This window comes from Talpa occidentalis, unplaced genomic scaffold, assembly GCF_014898055.3.
Source record: "Talpa occidentalis isolate TD23 unplaced genomic scaffold, MPIMG_talOcc4v2.1 talOcc4.7, whole genome shotgun sequence".
NCBI classification, from domain to species: domain Eukaryota; kingdom Metazoa; phylum Chordata; class Mammalia; order Eulipotyphla; family Talpidae; genus Talpa; species Talpa occidentalis.
In genome coordinates this window covers 132,565,231-132,586,194 of record NW_023605083.1, presented here as the reverse complement: position 1 = coordinate 132,586,194, position 20,964 = coordinate 132,565,231, and the positions used below count along the sequence as shown (strand labels likewise).

The following is a 20,964-nucleotide window of genomic DNA, read 5'->3' as shown; positions in this document are numbered from 1 at the left end:
AGCTCTGGAATCTTTGGAGAGAGAGCCCTGAACCCCTATCAGTGGATGGACAGGGCTGCTCCCTTGGGGAGTCTGTAACGTTACATCGGGGGCTGCCGTGGCGCATGGGTGCTGATGGCCAGAAGGCTGCAAAGATGAGCTCGAGTTTGTTAAGCCTCCTGGGAAGTGGGCCAGGCCCCACTTTGTCCCCCATAGCCGCTCCCTCTGTGCCCCTTGGCGGGTGTGGGCTTTCCTGGACCACAGCAGCACCCTGGCCTGCCCCCAGGAGGAGTGGCTGGGGTGTGCCTATGGAGTGGGGTGCTCGTTGAGTGGCACAGCGCCGCCTCCCCCATGCCGTCAAGCGGGAGATGGGTAGGGCTGCGGGAATGCTTTCTGCAGAAGAGCAGATGAGAAATAGGTTGGGCTTTGTGGGCACTCCCAGTCTGTTATGTCACATGGTCTCTTTTTTCCTTTTTCATTTTTTTTTACAGCAACCCTTTAAAATTTCTCAAAGATCTTAGATGGCGGGTTACACTCCGCTGGGGTCACAAGAGGCTGAGGGCTGTGGTCGCTGACTCCAGGAGCAGGGGCTCCGGCGGCAACAGTTTCCTCGGCAGAACATCACACTGCAGTTTTCATATTGAGGGAACTTCCTGGGTCTCTAAATCCTTGTTTTCTTCAGATTGCTTCGTGGGGCAGTGGCATTTTGAACCTGACTCTTGAGAAAATACCAGAAAGGCCTCCTTTCTTGCTTCCGTGCCAGGCTGGGAGGGTCGGGCTTCGTGGGCACGTGCCCGGTGGGGCTTGCTCTTGGCCAGGCAGCGTTGGTTGGGACCTGTTAACAAACTCCAAGGTGACTGTGGACATTATTCGTGTTGCAGCATGGGGGCAGCCCAGGTGCGCTGCTCCTGCCAGCCAGGGGCACGGCTGCAGGTGAATGGAAAAGGGTGTGGGAAGGAGAGCCTTCCCATGGATGCTGGTGCAAACCCATCTTTTAAAGATTTCTAAGCTGTTGCCCATGTTAACTCCACACAAACATCACCATCCAGAGACATGAATCACGTTTACCAGGGCACACGCTAGGAGATGGCAGGGCCGCACTCGTGCTGCAGCGTCTGGCTATAGCTTGATCGCGCTGTCATGAACTGCTCCACCGAAGAGGGCCCCGTGGTATTTAAATGTTGTTGTGTGTTTGTTTTTTGTTTTTAAGATTTATTTATTTATTTATACAAGCTCTGGGTACAGTCAGAAGTGTGGGAGGGTGAGAGGATTCACTAGAGCCAGAGCTGGGACCAGAGCAGGCAGAAGGACCGAAGTCCACTGCTGAGGGGAGCAGCGGGCGGCAGGAGAGGTCTGCGCGCCATGTGGGACCCTCGCTCAGTAGCCAGCGATCGAACCGTCGCTGCAGAGGCTACGGGCAGCTTCGCAGCCCAGCGCTCAACCGCTGCACCACCGGGGAGGCCCTTTAAATGTTTTAACTGAGGAGTGAAGACTCCTCTCAGAGGGCACGGGCCCTCATGTCGCAGGACACAAGAAACAGGAGGGGAGCAGGGGCCAAGGAAGTCTTGTGGCGTGGAATAGCCTCCCGGTGCTCTGTGTCTTAAGTTGGCTGCTTACCTAACAGGTGTATTTTGTGAAAAATTCCAATTAGCGTCCTCCACTATGGTTCTTTTTAAAATTGGAGATGAAATTGAGTTCATTTTAAGCTGCGATGCCACCTATGTATTCACGAAAAGGAAAAGCCTGAAACCCACGGTTGCAACTGCCACCAGTCGCACTGCTGGGAGCTGGAGGGGAGGGTCCGTAGTTCCACGTCATGCGCATCTAGGCCATGCTCCTTTGCAGTCATTACTCACACCTTAATAACAAGGGAAGAAGGAGAATGCCTGCCTGCTCCAGGAGGAAGGTGCATGGCCCTTGAACCTCTGTGAAACACTTGGGCAGTCCCGGCGCTGTGGGCTGTCGCTTCCTTGGGAGGGTCCTTCTTTTTCTTTAGTGTGTGGCTCCTCTCATGTGGCCTGACTCCAGGCCCTGGAGGACTCCCCCGGGAGTCCGTTGTGTATGTAGGAGGTGGCTGCCCTTTGTGATCCAGAACATTCAAACCTGTGAATGTACCAGCCTAGGAGCTCACACCTTTCTGTGTGTTTTATTTTTTTTTTTTAAAAAGATTTATTTATTTTTATTTATTTATTTGAAGATTTATTTATTTATTTATACAAGCACTGGGTACAGTCAGAAGCGCGGGAGGGTGAGAGAATTCACCAGAGCCAGAGCTGGGAGCAGAGCAGGCAGAAGGACGAAAGTACACTGCTGAGGGGAGCAGCGGGCGGCAGAAGAGGTCTGCGCGCCGTGTGGGATCCTCCTCCGGTGATCAGGAGCATCCAGGGATCGAACTGGCACTGCAGAGGCTGCGGGCAGCTTCGCAACCCAGCGCTCAACTGCTGCGCCACCGGGGAGGCCCCTGTGTGAGTTTTAGTGTGGTCTGCTGTTTCAGAGACATCCTGCAGTGCTGTTGCTTACGAGTAAGATTTATAGCTTTAATGGACTATTTGGTGCCTTTGTTATTCTAGTTGGTGTACTTAGTACTTAGTGACTGTCAGTCACCAGCAAGGAGTCTGATGCGGCAGATGGGTCTGTCTGATCTGTAAGAAAAGTTGTTGCTTTTTAAAAAGAACAAATAAAATAAGGCCTCTCTGGTGGCTTGGCGCAAGAGGTTAAGATGCAACCTATGAAGCTGTTGGCAGCCACTGCAGCACGAGTTTGGTCTCCCGGCCAGGGAGCTACCCATACGGCGCAGTAGACCTCTCCTGTCTCGCCCGCTGCTCCCCTCAGCAGTGTATTTCGTCAGTCTGCCTGTTCTGTTCCCCACTCTGTTTCTGGTGAATCCTCTCACTCCCCATACCTCTGGCCTGTACCCCAGTTCTTATATGCATAAATAAATAAATCTTAAAGAACAAATTAAGGACAAGCTAGGTCCAAGTGCCCCATCCTGATGAGTAATAGCTTCCTGTGAAATAGTTAGGCCCTATGTGACTTTAGGATTTTTTTTCTTTTTTTTTTTTAAGATTGATTTATTTATGCATACAAGAGCTGGGGTACAGGCCAGAGGTGTGGGGAATGAGAGGATTCACCAGAGACAGAGTGGGGAACAGAACAGGCAGACTGACGGAAAACACTGCTGAGGGGAGCAGCGGGCGAGACAGGAGAGGTCTCCTGCACCATGTGGGTTGCTTCCTAGCCCACTGGGGATGGGGGTCGAACTTGTGCTGCAGTGGCTGTAGATAGATTTACAGCGCTGCTCTTAACCCTTTGTGCCACCAGGGAGGCCCTGACTTTAAGGCTTTTTTACAGCTCCTCTTCCCACTGGCTGGCCATGGCCATTGCTCCCACAACTCTGTTTGCCCACTCTTTCTTGTGGCCAAGGTGAGCTAGCATGAGGAGCAGAAGAATCTATAACCATTTTTAAATGAAAAGCTACATTTTATAACTAGCTGCTTCTGCATAAGTTAAATAATGGTGTTCATGAAAGCTACCCTCTGGGCCTGAGAGCTGAGAGCTGGGCCAGCCTCAGACCCCAGCCCCTCCTCCTCCCATTGGGCCTGTCTCCACCTTCAGGGCTCCCAGGCTTCCTGCCCCGACCCTTCTCCCTGCGTCCTCCATGTGGCTGCAGGAAGGGGTCTTGCTCCCTTGTGCGCCTCATCCACTGCTTGTCTGGGCTTTCCCCAGGCCTTGCTGATGAGTCAGAAGGACACTGATTGGTGGGAGCCACATTCGGTAGTGTCTTCCTAGACAGAGTGGCTGGCGATCACACCTCATGAGTCACTCTGGAGAGTGGATGGGGTGACGTCGTTTGAAGGGAGATGGTCCAGCCGCTGGTGTGTCCCTCAGGGGTGCACCTGACCGGAGGGCATGTTGAGACTGGAGGGTGACAGGGGAGGCGCTTCCTCTGGCAAGGGACGCTCCTTCACATTTCAGAGGCCACATATCCCGTTTCTTTGTATGGGACCAGATGTTGACTGGCTTGCCTTCCTTCCTTAGGTGGTTTTTTGGCAAAATCCCCAGAGCCAAGGCAGAAGAAATGCTCAGCAAGCAGCGGCATGACGGAGCCTTTCTCATCCGAGAGAGTGAGAGTGCTCCTGGGGACTTCTCCCTGTCTGTCAAGTAAGTGCTTCCCTGTGCTTGCCCGGAGTCCGTCTCCGACTGCTGGAAACCGAAGCCACAAGCCAGGTGTCTGGCTGCACAAACCAGAGGTCACACACTGGTGGAGTATAAGCCGGGATGGAACTTTATATTATTAGAACCCTGATTTCTGGCTCATTTTAACAGTCAGGTTGCAATATCCATATGGAAAAAGGTCTCCATTCACTGGACAGCAGCTGCACTTTGGGTGCCTTGTGCTCACCAGTTTTCCCCAGTCGCCACTGCCCCTTAGAGTTCGACACACACAGCTGTTTCCTCATCCAAGACCCTTGCCCTCTGTGGGATCCCTGCAGCTCTAACAGCGTACCTGGTTGCTATTTCAGCTGCCTTACCCGAATATCTAACGTAAATCTACCACCGCTGTCCTAGGCTGCTCACCTACCTCACAAGGATATGGGGTTTTCACTTTCCCAAGTGGTGAATTTACCTGGAGGAGCTGGCACTCAGGGAATGGTGAAGGCGGGGAGTTTCACCATCCCAGCAGTCTTAGAGAATATCAGTGGGTTCTTTGGGGTTCTTAAGCAAATCATTCTTATCTCTGAAAAAAGAATTTTTAATCAAGGGCCTCCTCTGGTGGCGCAGGCGGTTGAGTGCAGCTCTATGAAGCTGTCTGCAGCCTCTACAGCGCCAGTTCGATCCCAGCCGGCTGGTGAGGGTCCCACATGGTGCAGCAGACCTCTCCTGTCTCACCCGCAGCTCCCCTCAGCAGTGTATTTCATCAGTCTGCCTGTTCTGTTCCCCACTCTGTCTCTGGTGAATCCTCTCACCCTCCCGCACATCTGATCTGTACCCCGGTTCTTGTACAAAATAAATCTTTTTTTTAAAAAAAAAAGGAATTTTTAATCAAATTGTCATTTCCTTTTTTTTTTTTTAAATCCAGTCCTTCTCTGGCAACTATATTATCAAGTGAACCTCTCTCCTAGAAAACTCACTCCATGATTTCTAGATGAAAAATTATTTGGTTAAAAATTCAGCTCACTTTTTTTTTTTTTTTTAAAGATTTATTTATGCATACAAGAGCCTGGGGTACAGGCCAGAGATGCAGGGGGTGAGAGGATTCACCAGAGACAGAGTGGGGAGCAGAACAGGCAGATTGACCAAAGTACACTGCTGAGGGGAGCAGCAGGCGAGTCAGGAGAGGTCTGTTGCGCCATGTGGGTTGCTCCCTGGCCGGGCGGGGATCAAACTCGTACTGCAGAGGCTGCTGATTGCTTCACAGTGCAGTGCTTAACCCCTTATGCTGCCAGGGAGGCCCAAACTCAGCTCACTTTTGAAATTATATTGACTATTTTTAAATGGAGACTGTAAAACAATTTAGTTGCCATTTACAAATGATATAAAGGTTTTTCACTTCTAAAGAGAAATTGAAAACCGTGTTTCATTTTAGGACCAAATCTTTTAATCTGTGGTTAAAATACAGGTTTTGGAAATGTAGATACTTGTATCTGATCTCACAGCTTGACAGTCTTCAAACGTGCAGTTTTGTGTTCTTCCCACCAACGTTCATTGGCATCTACTGTGGAGCCACCCTGGCCTAGCTGTCCTGGCGGCTCGTCGAAAGGAGAGAGCTGGGTACAGTAGGCTTTCTCCGTGAGCATGTGCAGTTCGCAGTGACGCTGCGGAGATTGCCCATCTACCCCGTCCTCCCCCGTCCTCCCACTTGCACAGAAGCAGTGACTTTTTGATGCCCTTGATTAAACATGCAGATGAGGGTGTGGTGAAGAGCATCTTGAGGTGGCTTCTCGCTAACTTGCGTGGTTCGTCGTCTGCTTTCCTTTTCACACTGGCCTGTGATTAAGCGGCTCTTCTCACTGTGTGTCCAAATGAAAGCTTTGGAGAGTCCATGTAGTTTGTTTTGGAAATAAAATTTAAAACAAGTGTTGTTACCTGCCCTTGACAGCTCAAACAGAAAGTTTCAGTGATCCGGTGTCTAAGATGTTTCTCTAGTTTCAAGATGCTAAGTCTGTGATGAAAACATTTGCAGTGGTCAGCAGCCCTTTTCAGAAACCATCTTCTTGGCACCAGTGGGAGTGGGCTGCTGTGGAGCCTGAAAGATGCCCTGTGCCTGTGTCCTCCCCACCCACCCCCAGCCCTGATTTTCCAGCCCCCTGTTTTCTGGTATAATCTCCGTGCTGGTGCCTTCCTTGCAGCTCAGTGCTGCCACCTGCCGGGCTGTTTTTAAGCCAGTTCTTGATACTTCAAGACTGAAGGAGAGAAGAGCTGGTCCCTCATTCACTCTGCAGATCCTGCTGAGTGCGCCCTGGCGGTGAGCGGCCCAGACGGAGCCCTTCTGAGCCATGTTCCAGCTGCCTGGCCCGCAGTGTGGGCCTTGACCATGCGGCCGGGCACGTGTGAGCCAGTGTAAAGGGGGGATGTTAGGAGGGATAGACCTCTTGTAGGGAGAGAAGTGGGACCCTGAGTTCTTTTTATTCTGGGCCCAGTATGTTGTTACGTTCTTTTTCTCACAAGTAGAACTGGGCGGAAAACATGACTTTGAACTATTCCCAGTTAGAAGAGAATTGTTGAAACATGCCTAGTCCCCCGCATCTCACCTCACTTCCTAGGCACCCCCCCCCACCCCTCCCCAGTCTTCAAGTGTCACATGAGATTTTTCGGTCACTTCGTGTTCAAAGACAAGTCGCACTCCCGGCCTTAAATGAGGCTTAGTTCCATTCTGTGCCAGGCAGGCAGAGAGGCATGGCTCAGGCGGAAACCTTGTTCATTCTACAGGCAGCTTCAGATCTGGGCGCACCCACCAGGCAGGACCCCTCACGCTGTCCCTGGTCCTGAGGGCAGCGTCGGGGACTCTTGGGCCGCCCTGACTCCAGTCAAGGAGTCAGCTGCCCTGTAGTCCCGAGCCCTGGGTGCTGAAGGGTGTTGCCGGGACTGCACCCTCTGGCCTCCACCTGTGTGACCCCTGCCGTCCTCTCTGCGCCCCCAGGTTTGGGAATGACGTGCAGCACTTCAAGGTGCTCCGAGATGGAGCGGGCAAGTACTTCCTCTGGGTGGTGAAGTTCAATTCCCTGAATGAGCTGGTAGATTACCACAGGTCTACGTCCGTCTCCAGAAACCAGCAGATATTCCTCCGCGACATAGAACAGGTGCCCCAGGTAAGCCCGCGGGGAGAGCAGGGGCGCTGAGCACTTGGCAGTTGCTCCTCCAGCGGCGGCGCCTTTATAGAGGAGTTTCTGGGGCTTCTGCCTTCATTGTTCAAAATGTCTCCCTTGGCCGTGTTAAAGATTCATAGCCTGAGACACGAGGTTGGCCTCTCCCAGAGGCTGCCTGAGGCTGCGCGCAGGGACTGCTGGCTGGCACCTGTGTCCCTGGGGCCACTGTAATCACTCTGGAAGTGCCTCATGGGAACAGGGTCCACACTCACCCTGCTTCGACCGTGCTGGTCATGTGTGGGCTGGCATCACCCTGCCCTCTGCCTCGGGAAAGCCTTGGAGCTGTGGGAGTGAGGTGCGATGGGACAAGAGCACGTTCACATGCTGGGCCCGTCAGCAAAGCCCTGACTGCTGTTTCTGGGGTTCTTTCCCCTTGAAGCGGTACTTGCTGCGTCCTGCCTAAACTAAGGCGCCCTGGCCTCCAGCCGCCCGCCTGCTTCCCTGAGAGGGAGGCCCTGGCATCTCCTGGGCAGTGACAACTCACTGAGAGCGGGCGTCGGAGGGGCAGGAGGACGGGGGCGGGGAGGCCCTTCCCGGGAGGGGCGGCCAGCCAGGAACAGCCTCTTTCCCGCCCCTCTTCTGCAGCAGCCCACGTACGTCCAGGCCCTCTTTGACTTTGATCCCCAAGAGGATGGAGAGCTGGGCTTCCGTCGGGGAGACTTCATCCACGTCATGGATAATTCAGACCCCAACTGGTGGAAAGGGGCTTGCCACGGCCAGACCGGCATGTTCCCCCGCAACTACGTCACCCCGGTGAACCGGAACGTCTAAGCCAAGGAGAGGTTATTTAAAGAAAGTGAAAAATTTAAAACACGTACAAAAGAATTCAGCCCACGAGCCGCCTCTGATGGCCCGTGCGGGAGCGCAGGACACCTGACTGGGTCACGCGGTGACCTCCTCACTTTGGTTGGAACTTTGGGGGGTGGGAGGGGCCTTGGATATAAAAATGCCAAAACTTACCTATAAATTAAGAGAAGAGTTTTTATTACAAATTTTCACTGCTGCCCTCCTTTTCCTCCTTTGTCCTTTTTTCATCCTTTTTCTCCTCTGTCCATCAGTGCATGACGTCTAATGCCACACGTAGTCCTAGCTGATGCCAATAATAAAGAACAGAAACCAAGTGGGCTGGTATTTTCTCTATGCAAAATGTCTGTTTAGTCGGAATGACTGAAAGAAGCAGCGCTTTCTGTTCTTCCTGTCTGCACAGAAAGGAGCTGGCGGGGGAGCCGAGCCTCTGCCAGCCGCCTCTGCCGGAGTGGGTGGGCGCCTGCCTCAGCCCTCCCGGTGTCGAGGTGGGCACCGTAGTGTGGGATGGCAGCAAGGCATGTCGCGCCCCCGAGACCTGCGCCTCTCCGTTGCCCCGAGTGGTGTCAGCATGTCCTCATAGTGCCTTTTCCTTTTTCGAGGGTTGCTTATGAGTGGTTGTTTTTTTATTTGTTTTGTTTGAAAATAAGTTAAAGACCGTCCAGAGCTTTCCAGCCATGTGTCTCCTGCTCTGTGTAAATATTTGTCCCTCGGCGGGAGGGGAGACAGGGTAGAGGAAAGGAGATAGCAGAAGGGGGTGCAGGCGCTCTGCCTGCTCTAAGCCGCGCGTCCCGAAGGTTCAGCTTTAATGCTTGTGAGCCCCGTCCCTGCACGCGGGGGCACAGCGCGACCTGTAGGGAAGGAGAGCTCGTGGCACAGCCACCACTGACTGCAGCTGGCTGAGGGCTCAGAAACGGACCTTGTGGGGGCCTTGGGTGAGCCCCAGAGACCCCTGCGCAAGCCCTGGAGCCAGCAAGTTGCAGGCACAAGAGGCAGGAGAGGACGCGGGCGCAGCTGAACTGTGACCCGGCGTGGCCGGCGGCCTGGACTGCGCTTCCAGGAAGGGACTTGAGCATTCACGTCGCCTTCCTCGCTCTGACAACCAGGGGCATCTGTTGGTGGCTTCGACCTTCTGTGTGCCCGGCCTCCCTGTCCAGGTGCACGCTGGAACGGCGCTCCAGAAACAGCCAGATGGTCTTCGCGGTCCGTCCGCAGCGGGCTGTGTTTAGAGCCACCCAGCTCCTAGACGGAGATGTCATGGGAAACGGGGGGTGTTGGGTGCAGGAGGACTGGAAATATTAGGGAGGTCGTGTCCCCTTGACTTCCTGTCCCACCTCGGGACCTGCCTGTGAACCTCTCTCCGCTCAGTCCCCTTCCCGCAACAAAAACAGGACCATCCGGGGCGGGGGACAGCCTGGTGGACCCAAGGTGAGCTTGTCGGACACCCGCCTCGCCTCGCCCTCTGGTAGCTTCTCCCCTCACTGACGATAAGAGGACTCTGGCGCGCATACCTGGACCGCTTGATTGTTTTGTTCTGGATTTGGTGTATATCAAGAAGCCTTGCTGAACTAAGTTTTGTGTGTATATATTTAAAAAAAATCAGTGTTTAAATAAAGACCTATGTACTTACTCCTTTAACTGCGGTAGCATTTGGTAGGTAGCCATTAACTGTGAATAATAAACATACAATGAATTCTTCACCCTGTATCTTTGCTTTCTTCCCCCTCACCGTATCTGAACTAAGAACCTTGTCAGATGCCAGCTCAGGTTGCTGGGGCTCTTGTTTGCCCCTCCTTCCAACTCGCTTAGCTCCTTGGGATGTCTCAGTGCCGCGTCCACAGAGGCGTGAAGCCACACTTAGGTCACAGCGCAGACCCCCAGGTCCCACCCAGTGGTTCCCAGGTTGTGGGGGACGCCCATGCAGGGCACCTGGTGTTGCTGAGGAAATCGTAGCCCCGTTTTGGAAACTTGTCTAGGCCCAGAGCCTTCTGAGGATGAAGCATGGCTGGCTTGACCAACACACACCCTGCCAGGTGAAGGTCAGAGACTAGAACCAGCTATTGCCGAACCTCTCTGGACCTAGATGTGACAGCCAGCTAAGCCTGTCTGGCCACACACCATTGGCTGCAGACTTGTGTGGAGATGGAACAGGAAGGAATCCCGAGGAATGCTCACTTATAGTCGAGGTCTTGTTCTTACACAGGCCTCAGCACGGCCCCCCGTGGGGCTGTAAGCCGGGGTGGGTGGGAGCACCACTGGGAACACTCCCGCTTCTTGCATGGAATGGCGAGTGAGCTCCCCTTGCTGAGACCCCTCAGAGTGTCCCTGCTGCAGCAGGAGCTGGGGTGGCCTCGGCCTCCCCGACATTATTCAGACTCAACCACTTTGATGAGAGGCACGTCGAAGCCGGATGTAGAGGGGACGCTGTGACGGGTCCTACCCTCTGCAGCCAGGGTGACGGGTTGGAGGGAGGAAGGAGATGGTCTGCCTTCCCACGGGAGGTGCTCCTGAGTCGGGGCCCTCGCTCTGCCTGGTGTCTGGATGGCTCGGGAAAGCAGTGGGGGTGTGTCTACGCACCTGGAGGTCCTTCTCAGACACCATATTCACAGGTCATGCAGGCGCTGCGGGTCCAGGCCCTTCTGGCACAGCAGAACAGATGGTTCCCATGCCTGAAGCTTTGGGGGCTCCCTAGACTTAGCTCCAGAGTTACAGGCCCCTCCCTTGGGCCTGAGTCCCAGACAGATGAGTGAGGTGTTCACTGCCAAGGCAGCCAGCTCCAGATGCGCAGGTACCACTGCGTGCCCAGTTACTCTTGGCTGTGGAGGAAGTGAGAACAGGATTGTGGGCACGCGCAGTGCTGAGCCACCAGCACATCTGCCAACCCGCTTGATGCTCAGAGCCTCCAGGCCCAACCTCTTAAGCGGGGACACAGTCACGTCAAGTTTGTGTCCCGTCTAAAAGATGTTGCTGCGACGGGCTTATGTTTTATGCCCTCTGCTCTCCTGTCTATGTGGGCTTGTTGATCGCCCCAGGGCGAAGACCCTCATTCCTGGGGCCAAGGAGCTCCCACTGGGGCTGGGACGCCTCGGGCCGAGGCTCAGAGCCCTGTCCCTTCTCCCCTGACTCTTGGCAGCCTCTCCCCCCAGCTGCTGGCACCCCGCTCAGACCCAGCCGCAGACCGCAACCCTGCTTGATGCGTGCGTCGTCCTTCCCCGTGGTTCCTGCGTGGCCTGCCAGGTGGCGGGTGAGGGGCTTCCCAACAGGCACTGAGGACAGCAGTCGGGAGCGGTGGCAGTTGGGGCTCCACCCCCATCTCGGGAGACTTTGGGATAGGACATGCAGTCAGGAGAGGGCGAGCCCCCTGCAGTGTCAAGAGTGCAGGTGGGTTTGTAGGGCTCCCAGCACAGGGGGAACACTGCCCGCTCTGTGCCCACAGAAGGCCCTGCAGGTGCAGGGCAGGAGGATTCGGGCCCAGAACAGCCTGGAGCTATGGCTGAGGTTGCTGAGGTCATGTGCACTAGGGGCTGTGGCCTGTGGACACGTGCTCCCCCGCTGCCTCGCCCCTGCTGCTGGCTGGACGAAGGCTCCCGCTAGGACTCCGGGCTCCATCAGGCTGCCACCTATCCTGATGGTCGGGGATCCCCCAGGCTGAGGAAGCCACTTGAGAGCCCAGGTGAAAACGTTAGGTTTGAGGGCCTCCCTGGTGGCGCAGGTAGTGGAGTGCAGCGCTGTGAAGCTGTCCGCAGCCTCTGCAGTGCGGGTTCGATCCCAGCCTGCCGCGGAGATGCCCAGGTGGTGCAGCAGACCTCTCCTGTCTCCCCACTGCTCCCCTCAGCAGTGTAGTTCAGTCTGCCTGTTCTGTTCCCCACTCTGTCTCCGGTGAGTCCTCTGACCCTCCCACATATCTGGCCTGTACACCAGTTCTTGTATAAATAAATCTTTTTTTGGGGGGCCTCCCTGGTGGCACAGGCAGTTGAGTGCAGAGCTGTGAAGCTGTCTGTAGCTCTGTAGTGCCTGTTCCATCTCAGCTGGCCTCGGAGCTACCCACATGGCACGGCAGACCTCTCCTGTCTCGCCCGCTGCTCCCCTCAGCAGTGTACTTTAGTCAGTCTGCCTGTTCTGCTCCCCGCTCTGTCTCTGGTGAATCCTCTCACCCTCCCGCGCCTCTGGACTGTACCCTGGCTAAATAAAATAAATCTTAAATAAATTTTTTTTTAAAAAAAAAAGAAAATGTTAGGTTTGTGTCCAGGGGGCGGTGAGTGGGTGGAGTTACTCATTGGGACCTGAAATAAGAAAGCAGCGTGACAGCAAAGCCAGAGCCCGCAGGACACTTTCAGGCCCACGGGCCTGGCCAGCTCGCCCCGCTCTCCCTCCCTTGCCCCTTTCCCCCCAGGCTCAGGCTTGCTGAGACCAGCTCTGCCGGCCTCCCTCAGAAGCCCCCACCACCACCATGCCCGGAGATCACTCAGCTCCAGCACACCCAGTCCCTGCTGTCTCCCGCCCAGCTCACCTTGGGGGCGCCACCGGCGCTTCCAGGCCAGACAGAAAAGCGAACTCGCCCATCAAGCCAGTCGCCGAGTTTGGGCTTCCCCGAGCGTGTGGAGCTGTGTCTGCGCTGGGCGTGTGGCAGACAGCGTTGCATCTACAAGCCACTGCACACACCTTCTTCAGATGTGAGGGGGCTGAGAAGTGAGCAGCTGCCCGAGGAGCTGGCCCTGGCAGACCTGCTGGACTAGGGGGCCTTGACCTCACGATGTGGGAAAGTCGAACTATCTGCAAAGTGAGACGAGACGCCTGCCCAGCCCTGAGATCACACTCATGAGTGAGAACCACCAGGCCGCAAGCTGCCGCAGGACCGGCCTGCTGCTCCCTGCCCTTTGCCAGCCAGTTAGACTGGGAGGGTCCCAAATGCCACAAACAGCCCGTGTGCCAGTGTCCCCAGCCTCATCTGCTGACTCGGTGAGGGAGCGGCATGACTAAGGGGACAGCAGGAGTTTGGGGGGGACTGCATCAGGGAAGCCTGGACAGCTATGCACAGAGGGCTGGTGGAAGCCCACCGGGACGTGGCCCTGTGGAGAGGGAGGGTGGGTTCCTGGCTGGGGGGCCTCGGCAGGCCGGCACCGCACCTTCCAGAAAGGGCCAAGCGTGGAGGAAGGAGACGGGGACCGAGACGGAGCTGGTGCAGGACAGAGGCAGGCCAAAGGCCGCGAGCGCCGCAGGACAGAGCCGGGTGGGGAGCCCTCAGAGGTTGCGACTTGGGAGGCCTTAAGGATGACTTCATTGAGGTACAACTCACTTCTCACACGAGTCGCCGGTTTAGAGTGTGCCATCCAGCGGTCTTGGGCGTCACCCGGCTATGCCTTCCATGGAGGGCGTTTCCGTCACCCCAGAAAGAAACTCTGTTTTCCATCGCATAACAGCCCCTCTCAGCCCCGCAGGTGCTCCCAGCGGTCTCTGTGGCGCCGACTGCTCCGGACACCTCCTGTGAACGGGTCCAGCCCCCGCGGCCTTGAGCGCCAGCTTCACGCCGCCTGGCGTCTCCAGCCATAGTTGTGGCCGCGTGGATCCTGGCCCCAGACAGCGAACCCTGGGGCACCGACAGGTTCTCCACCAGCGACGCCGCCCGGGAAGCAGGTCCTGGGAAACCTCATCTTGTCCTTCACGGCTGCGCTTGCTTTCCTCATCACTGCCATCATGAAGCGCCGTTGAACAAAACAAAGTGGCCCCTTGCTCCTCCTAGGGTGCATGGCGTCCGGCAGCTGGACCACGTTTGTTGGTCACCATTGGGTGGGCGTGGGCTGGGTTCTCCAGTCAGTCTGGCCGTGCTGTATGGAGGTAACGTTGCCTTTTAACCCTGGGGGCGGGGGTCATGGCATCGCACCCCCCCATCTCTAGCACCAGGTTTTATGAGGCTGGGTCTAGAAGGGTTTCAAGCAGAGAAGATTCCATCCTGTTTGGCCGGAACAGAATGGGCAGTGGACAGGAAGTGGCGGGTAGCCTGGTGGGACAGGGGGCCGTGGGGGAGCAAGGAGGAAGGGGGTTCATTTGAGCCATGGCAGGGTGAAGGTGGGGCACGTGTGGATACAGCTGTAACTCAGGAGACGGAGCTGTGCAGGGCCCCAGCATGGGTCTGTGGGTGTGGCTGCTCCCCAGGAAGGCCTGGCCGGGGACTGGATAAGGGAAGTGGAGGAAGGGCTGGGAGAGGCCACATGGCAGCTGTGTATATAGGAGCACGGTGAGGTCCCGCCCCGTGGCCAACCAGCCTTGACAGCCCTCTCCACCCGCCTCCTCCTCCTCGGCCCACCCAGATGGTCCCCAAAGGGCCCAGTCATGCCTGCCCTCTTCCCTGAGACAGTGTCCCCCACCACAGGGAGCTGAGAGAAAAAACAGCATATCCTGGCCTCAGGTGGCCTGATGGAGGCCGAGTCCTGAGACCAGGGCCCTGTGATCTTGGGCGGGCCCTTCACCTCTCACCCCTCAGGTCATCTGTTTAAAAGACAAGCCAAGTGGCCTCCCCAGTGGCGCAGCGGTTGAGCACCGCGCTGCGAAGCTGTCCATAGCCTCTGCAGCGCCGGTTCGATTCCCCACCGGCCAGGGAGAACCCCACATGGCGCAGCAGACCTCTCCTGCCTTGCCCACTGCTCCCCTCAGCAGTGTCTTTGGTCCCTCTGCTCCCCACTCTGGCTCTGGTGAATTCTCTCACCCTCCTGCACTTCTGACCTGTACCCCAGTTCTTGTATAAAATAATAAAAAAAAAAAAAAAGACAAGCCAAGGATCATGTAACCAGGCTGACCCGTGGGCCCCGCGTGACTGTGTCCAAAGGCGTTGCACCCGCTGTCCAGGGCCGCAGGGCCTGTGCTGACTCAAGGCCTTCACAGACAGCTCGGCCTGACTCACGTTAGCATCCGCCTTCCTCTTGAACCAAGGCCAAGGTCTCTCCTCCCTGCCTGTCAACTTATCCCCAAACCTGACATGCAAACGAACACTGCACCCCCACATCTGAGAAACCTTTTGTGGTGAACTCCTGCTCCTCCGCACTCACCACCCAAATGCCTGCCCCTCCTCCATTTTATGTGGCTCAGGACGTGTGCTCGCTGCTCCCCTAGGCAGGCCCCCCCCAGCCTGCACCTGCTTTGGGGTGCACGAGCTCCCTCACAGCCAGCGCCTTAGTGGGGCAGTCAGGACCTCAGGACCGGAGACTCGGTGGCCTGGGGCAGGCCGCAGCCTGTGCTTTGGGAGTGATGGTACTTTCCACGCCTCAGGTCAGGAAATGCAAGCTGAATAAGGAAACCACGGGCAGGCCTTGGAAGTGGGGGGGACCTGCTCCAGGCCCCGTGAGTCTGAGTCCGCCTCCCGCCGGGGCCCTGTGCCCACACAGGGCTCTTCATTCAGGTTCATCCGGGTGTTCGCTTTTTAGATTTAAATCCTGGCTCCCTGCGAGGCCGTCCTGGTGAGGGCAGCTGCGCTGACCGGAGCTGCTCCGTCTGCTCCCAGTCTCTGCGTGGTCCGCTCAGCCCGGCCATCTGGGTCCTGGTTCTGCGCTGTCTGTCCGTCGTCGTGGGCTCCGCTCCACTGCTCCCCAGCCCTCCTTCTCAGACCCACCACCTCTCTCCCGCTTGTTTTGTTTTCAGTATTAAACTTTGGCCTGCGCTGGTCTAGTTCCAGAGAAAAGCCTCTGGGTGTTTTATTTGATTCATGTTAAATTTACAAACTACCTGCGGGGAAATGACATCTTCATGACGGTCCTTGAGAGGGCCGCCAGCTCCTCCTGCAGACTTCGCCGGTTTCCTGTGATGTTTATTCCCACAGGGTTTATCCACTGTGTTGATACTTAAATCAGACTTTGCCGCCCTCGCGCCCTCTCCCTGGTGCCGGCGTGTGGACGAGCTCTCTCCGCGCAGACCTCTCTCCGCGCAGACGTCCGTCTCGCTTCCCGCTGAGAGACAGGCTCTGGTGGCGGCTTGGCCCTTGACCTCACAAGGGCGGAATCGGGTCTGAGTCTCACACTTGCCCCTGCGACTAGCCAGGCTCCAGAGATTCTTCCATCCTTCCAACCGCCCCCTGGGCCTTAGTTCAGTGAGAGAAGGAGGTGCTACCCCAGGAGGGGCTTGGCGGCACCTGCGATGCCACCTGCTAAAATCTGCTCAGGAATCTTACCTGCACAGAACACAACACATCTTGTTCTGAGTAAGTGACCTGAGTCTTTTTACAATAAATCTTTTTTAAAGATTTATTTATGCATACAAGAAGTGGGGTGTAGACCAGAGGTGCAGGGGGTGAGAGGATCCACCAGAGACAGAGTGGGGAGCAGAACAGGCAGACTGACTGAAATACGCTGCTGAGGGGAGCAGCGGGCAGGAGGGAGGGCGAGGAGCTCCCCACCTCCCGCACCGTTCTGTTAAGCGAAATGACAGTTCTAGAGCACGCCGCGGGGGCTGGGGGGGACCCAGCCTAAGCCAGGGTCACACGCGGCGCACGTGACAATGCAGGACGGCGGCTCCCTGTCCCCACAGTAAGGGAAAAGGACAAAGAAGCATTGTCGGCCTCGCAGCTGGTCCTGGAACCTCAGTGAAGAGGGAGGGTCGGAGCGTCCCTTGAGGGGGAAGAGCCCCTGCACAGCTCTGTGAAGATGCTGCTGCGGGGCCCCCGCTCCTCCTTTTGGGGGACAGAGAGGGCCTGGACACCTGGAGGCCATTCAGGAGGGTCTGTCCAAGTCTGAGTGGACAGGACGGGGGTGGGGGCACTGGGGGTGGGTGAATATTAAAAGCACGACTGGCTGTCTCCCCCCAGCCCTTGCTTCCTCCTCTGCTGCCTGGTGAGCGGCAGCTCCACCCTTTACTCGTGGATGTCCCGGGAGCCCTGCGCAGGGGAGCTCTGGGGCCGGCTGGGGCAGTCTGGGCAGCTCCAACACAGACGGGGAGCCCGAGACCGAGGCCTCCTCCCTGTGCTCTCACAAGACCCGGAGCTGGGGCGGAGGAGAACCTCGCTGGGAGCCGGGACTCCCACATGTCACGCGCGGGGGCGCCGCCGTGAGGCCGTGCCGGGTTCCTGGTCCTGCGGACTCCCCTGGTTGTACAGCCCGGGGTGAGTGACCCGAGGCTTCCACGTCAGTTTGAGGAAACTCGACGTCCGGCTCCTCGGGTCTCGGGGAGCAGGGACTGGCACGTCAAAGGGCAACACGGCCCGCGCTCCTGTTCCTCATCTGCGGCAGCGGGGCTGGCCCGCCCGCTCTCTCCTCGCCTTTCCCGAGCGGAAGCGGCCCGGCTTTTGCTCTCCCACAGTTCCCCGGAAGACAGAACGCCTCGGCCACGCTAGGACTTAGGCGCGGCCTGGATGCAGCTCTGGCCAGTCGGCTCCAAGCCAAGTCTCCTGAGGCAGCCCTGGGGCACCCTCCCCCATCAACCCTCCCTCCTCGCTGTCCCCAGCCCCGGGCATCTGGCTTGGTCAGTAAGGGCCGCACCCGACGGGCAGTGCCTGGGGGCTGTGGCAAGTTGGGAGGCGTCAGGGCGCTCGGAGGTCTGTGCAGATGGCCGCCTGGCCGGCCCTGGCCAGCTCACCTGGCTTGATGGACGTCAGCCACTCTAGTTGGGAGGCGCTGTCACCCTCCACGCGGCCGAGTCTAACCCCGATACCCCCAGGACAGCCTGTCTGCGGGTGGCCGGGCCCCACCCGCCCGTACAGCCTTTTCTTCGGAACCCAAGGGGCTCTCCAGCAGGGGATTCCTACCCCAGAGGGCACCAAGAAGGGTGTCCCGCCCATTTCCCTAATCAAGTCTCCCACGTTGATGCCCTCGTAGACCCCCTGGGGGGGCGTGCCGGAGGGACGTCACTTTGCTGGAGACTTGGGGCGGCGTGAGCACTGAGCTCTGAACCCCTGCCTGGGCCCGGGCTGGAGACGGGGGGGACGATGAATGAGAAGTGTACCCCACACCAGCCTGCGGGGCGCCTAGGCAGGGCAGCAGGAGAACCTGAGAGACTGTGAGGGTGGGGGTGAGGGTCGGGGGGCCACAGACGTGGGTGGGGGCGGGAAAGGCGGCAGAGAGACGGGGGGAGAGAAGGGAAGATGCATGTGCCAGAGCCCATGGCATGGGAAACCTAGACTGTAAGTGATGATGCAGCTGAGGGGACCTGGAACCCGCAGGCACAGCTGGCGGGGACGCAAGGGCGCGGTTGCCATGGAAACCCACTTGGCGGCTCATCAAAGAGCTAAACATAGAATTACCCTGTCACCCGACAAGTCTACTCCTGGAGTCTACTCCTGGGCGCGGGCCCGAAGAGCCGCAAACAGGGATTGGCCGCCCCTGTGGCCGATTGTTCCCAGCAGCCAAATGGGGCAGCCACCGCGGCCGTCGGGAGGTGACTGCGAAGCACCAGGTGGTGTAGACGCGCCAGCGTGTTGTTATTCGGAGTCGGGGGACGTCGACAGGTGCTGTGACGCAGGTGAAGCTTCGTGGTGCCCGCAGACCCCGAGCAGACACCAGGGCACACGCGTCACGTGGTTCCACTTCCACACACGAGGCCAACACACGCGGGGACGAGAGTGGCTAGAGGTCACGGGGCAGGAGGCACGGGGGGGCCAGGAGGCACCGCTCCGGGGCGGGGGCGCTGTTTGGTGGCAGAGAAGGTGGCAGGGAGAGGCGGCGGTGCACACCCCGAGGGGGTGACGGGTCGCGTGCCGCTGAGCCGTGTGCTGGGGTCAAGCGTCAGCGATACGTGCACATCTGTGTGTCGTGTCCACAAAATCATTTCAGATCGTGAAAGCCCACAGGCTCCCCACCTCGCGTTCTAGAAGGAGCAACCGTGTGCCAGGCCAGCGCCCAGGGCTTCTTGGGCGCAGAGAGCAGGAGAAGGATTCCCCTCAGATCAGAGCATTGCGCCTCGGGGGCTTATCTCCCTCCATTTCAAGCGCTGGGTGTCTCATTCTGCTCCCGGAGGCCCGGATGGCCAGAGAAAGATGCAGCAAGGCAAATGTGCTGAGACAGCCCGTTCTGGGGGCCTGGCGCTTCCTTCCCTCTGTCTCTGGAGCGCGCCCCTCTCTGCGGACACGCGGTGGAAGGTGGACGCTCGTGGCCTCCCGCTGGGCTGCAGGGATGGCGCCCGCACGGGTCTCAGGTCCCATGACCCTTCTCTGGGACACACGCCCAGGGTGGGATTGCTGGGCCACAGCTGTGTGGATGTTTCTTTCCCTCAGTAAGACTCGGGGATCCCTTGTCCCCGGCGCCCACACCCACACGGTAGGGGTCCCGGCTCCCCGCCTGGCTAACACTTGGCATCCTTTTGTTCTTTTCCCTCCATGCTGGTGGATGCGGTGGGCCTCTCACGGGCCTCGTGGCACGGCCTGTGCCGGGTGCTGTTGACGCCTCTCCACGGGCTCAGGGCCCATTAGTAGCTTCCCGGGTGAAGCGTCTGTTCGGATCTCTTGCCTAACTCGTTTCTTGGGGTCTTCACCTGCATGTTCTCAACTTGCCACCCAGATGTGAGGCTCCCAGAAGCAGTCGTCCTTGAGCCTGCTGGCCCAGAAGCCGTGGGGGAGGAAGATGTTGCCTGCGGTTGACATGGGACACGCCAGCCCTTCCTGCGCGGCAGAGCTGCGCCCGCCCGCACTCCCGCTGCACGCTGACGGCAAGTTCAGAGGGGCTCCCCGCAGACACAGCAGGAAACATCTGCTGGGGAGGCTCGGAAATGGGTGATGGGTGAGGTGTTGTTACCCACAAAAGTGAGTGATCTGCTCGAGAGAGAACCCAAGGCTGAGTGCAAAAAGCTGGAAGCTGGGAGGCCTCTCCAGCAATCTCAGACCCTTTTCTTGGGGGGTTCACATGCCCCACCCCACAGTCTCCTGACATTCGGTTCTGCAGGGAATAGCAACAGAGGAAAGTTGACACGCATAAGAAACAGCTCCTAAAAGTTATGGGACAGTGAATCTTCTTTCTTTCCTTCTTGGTTAGGGTACTGGTGTGTGAGTCGTTTGCTGAGTGAATGTGAAAGAAGTTAAAAGGGAAGTGGATGGAAAATGCCTCTATCTTTGGCCCCTGCAGCCTGCCAGGCCTTCCTGCAGAATCTTCCAGCAGTTGTTGGCTTTTTGTGGTTTCCCAAAGGGATGGCCCTAGAGTTAAAAGCTGAAGAGAGTCCACAGAAATGATGGAGACGTACATCCACACCCAAACCTGCTCGCGGCTGGGTGCAGCAGCTGCACGGACACCGCTGGGGCTTGAAAGCGCCCAAATGTCCCTCAGCAGGCGAAAGATCAACAACCCCACTGATGCGCGTCCAGACCCTGGGCTGTGACTCGCTGCTAGAAAGAAGTGAGGCGCCGAGCCCCAGGAGACAACCCGGAGGAGCCTTAGCTACAGGTTACTAAATGAAAGAAAGTTCCAGGAGGAAAGACATTCTGAGTGTTCACTGCCGTGTTCCCAGCATCTAACAGCGGCTGGCCACGCAGACCCTCCATACATATTTGCTGGAGGGAAAAGGGCAGAGAAAAGCAGCCTTCCTCTGCTCCTGAGCAGTCAGAAGCAAGGGCGGCCAGGCTGCCAGCTGAGAGGTGGGCCCCTGAGACAAATGCCTGTTCCCAGGCCACACACAGACCTCCTGGAGTGGGTGGGTGTCCCGAGGGAGGGGTAATCTGCCTTTTTAAATGAACGTCCCAGATGATACTTCTATCATCTGAAGGTGAGAACCCCTTGGGGTGCTGAGGGAAAATGCAGCTTTTTTAGGCCAGTGGAGGCTCGGAGGCAGCGAGGCTTGGACACGCTGTGGCCCACACGCCCTTGCGCTTTACAGATAGAGCAGCGACAGCCCGGAGGAAGGGACGCCT

The 20,964-nt window shown here is 57.5% G+C and overlaps 1 protein-coding gene across 3 annotated transcripts in view; it reads left to right on the top strand.

Moving 5' to 3' along the window:
* The window catches only part of GRB2 (growth factor receptor bound protein 2), a 69,601-nt gene extending 61,135 nt beyond the window's left edge, over positions 1-8,466 (top strand). For all 3 annotated transcript variants that reach the window (XM_037495322.2, XM_037495323.2, XM_037495321.2), the window contains 3 exons: positions 4,018-4,140; positions 7,121-7,289; positions 7,932-8,466. In XM_037495322.2, coding sequence (XP_037351219.1) covers positions 4,018-4,140; positions 7,121-7,289; positions 7,932-8,117 — 478 coding nt within the window. In that variant the 3' untranslated portion in view covers positions 8,118-8,466. The remainder of the gene's footprint in view (positions 1-4,017; positions 4,141-7,120; positions 7,290-7,931) is intronic.
* Positions 8,467-20,964: the final 12,498 nt, after the last annotated feature.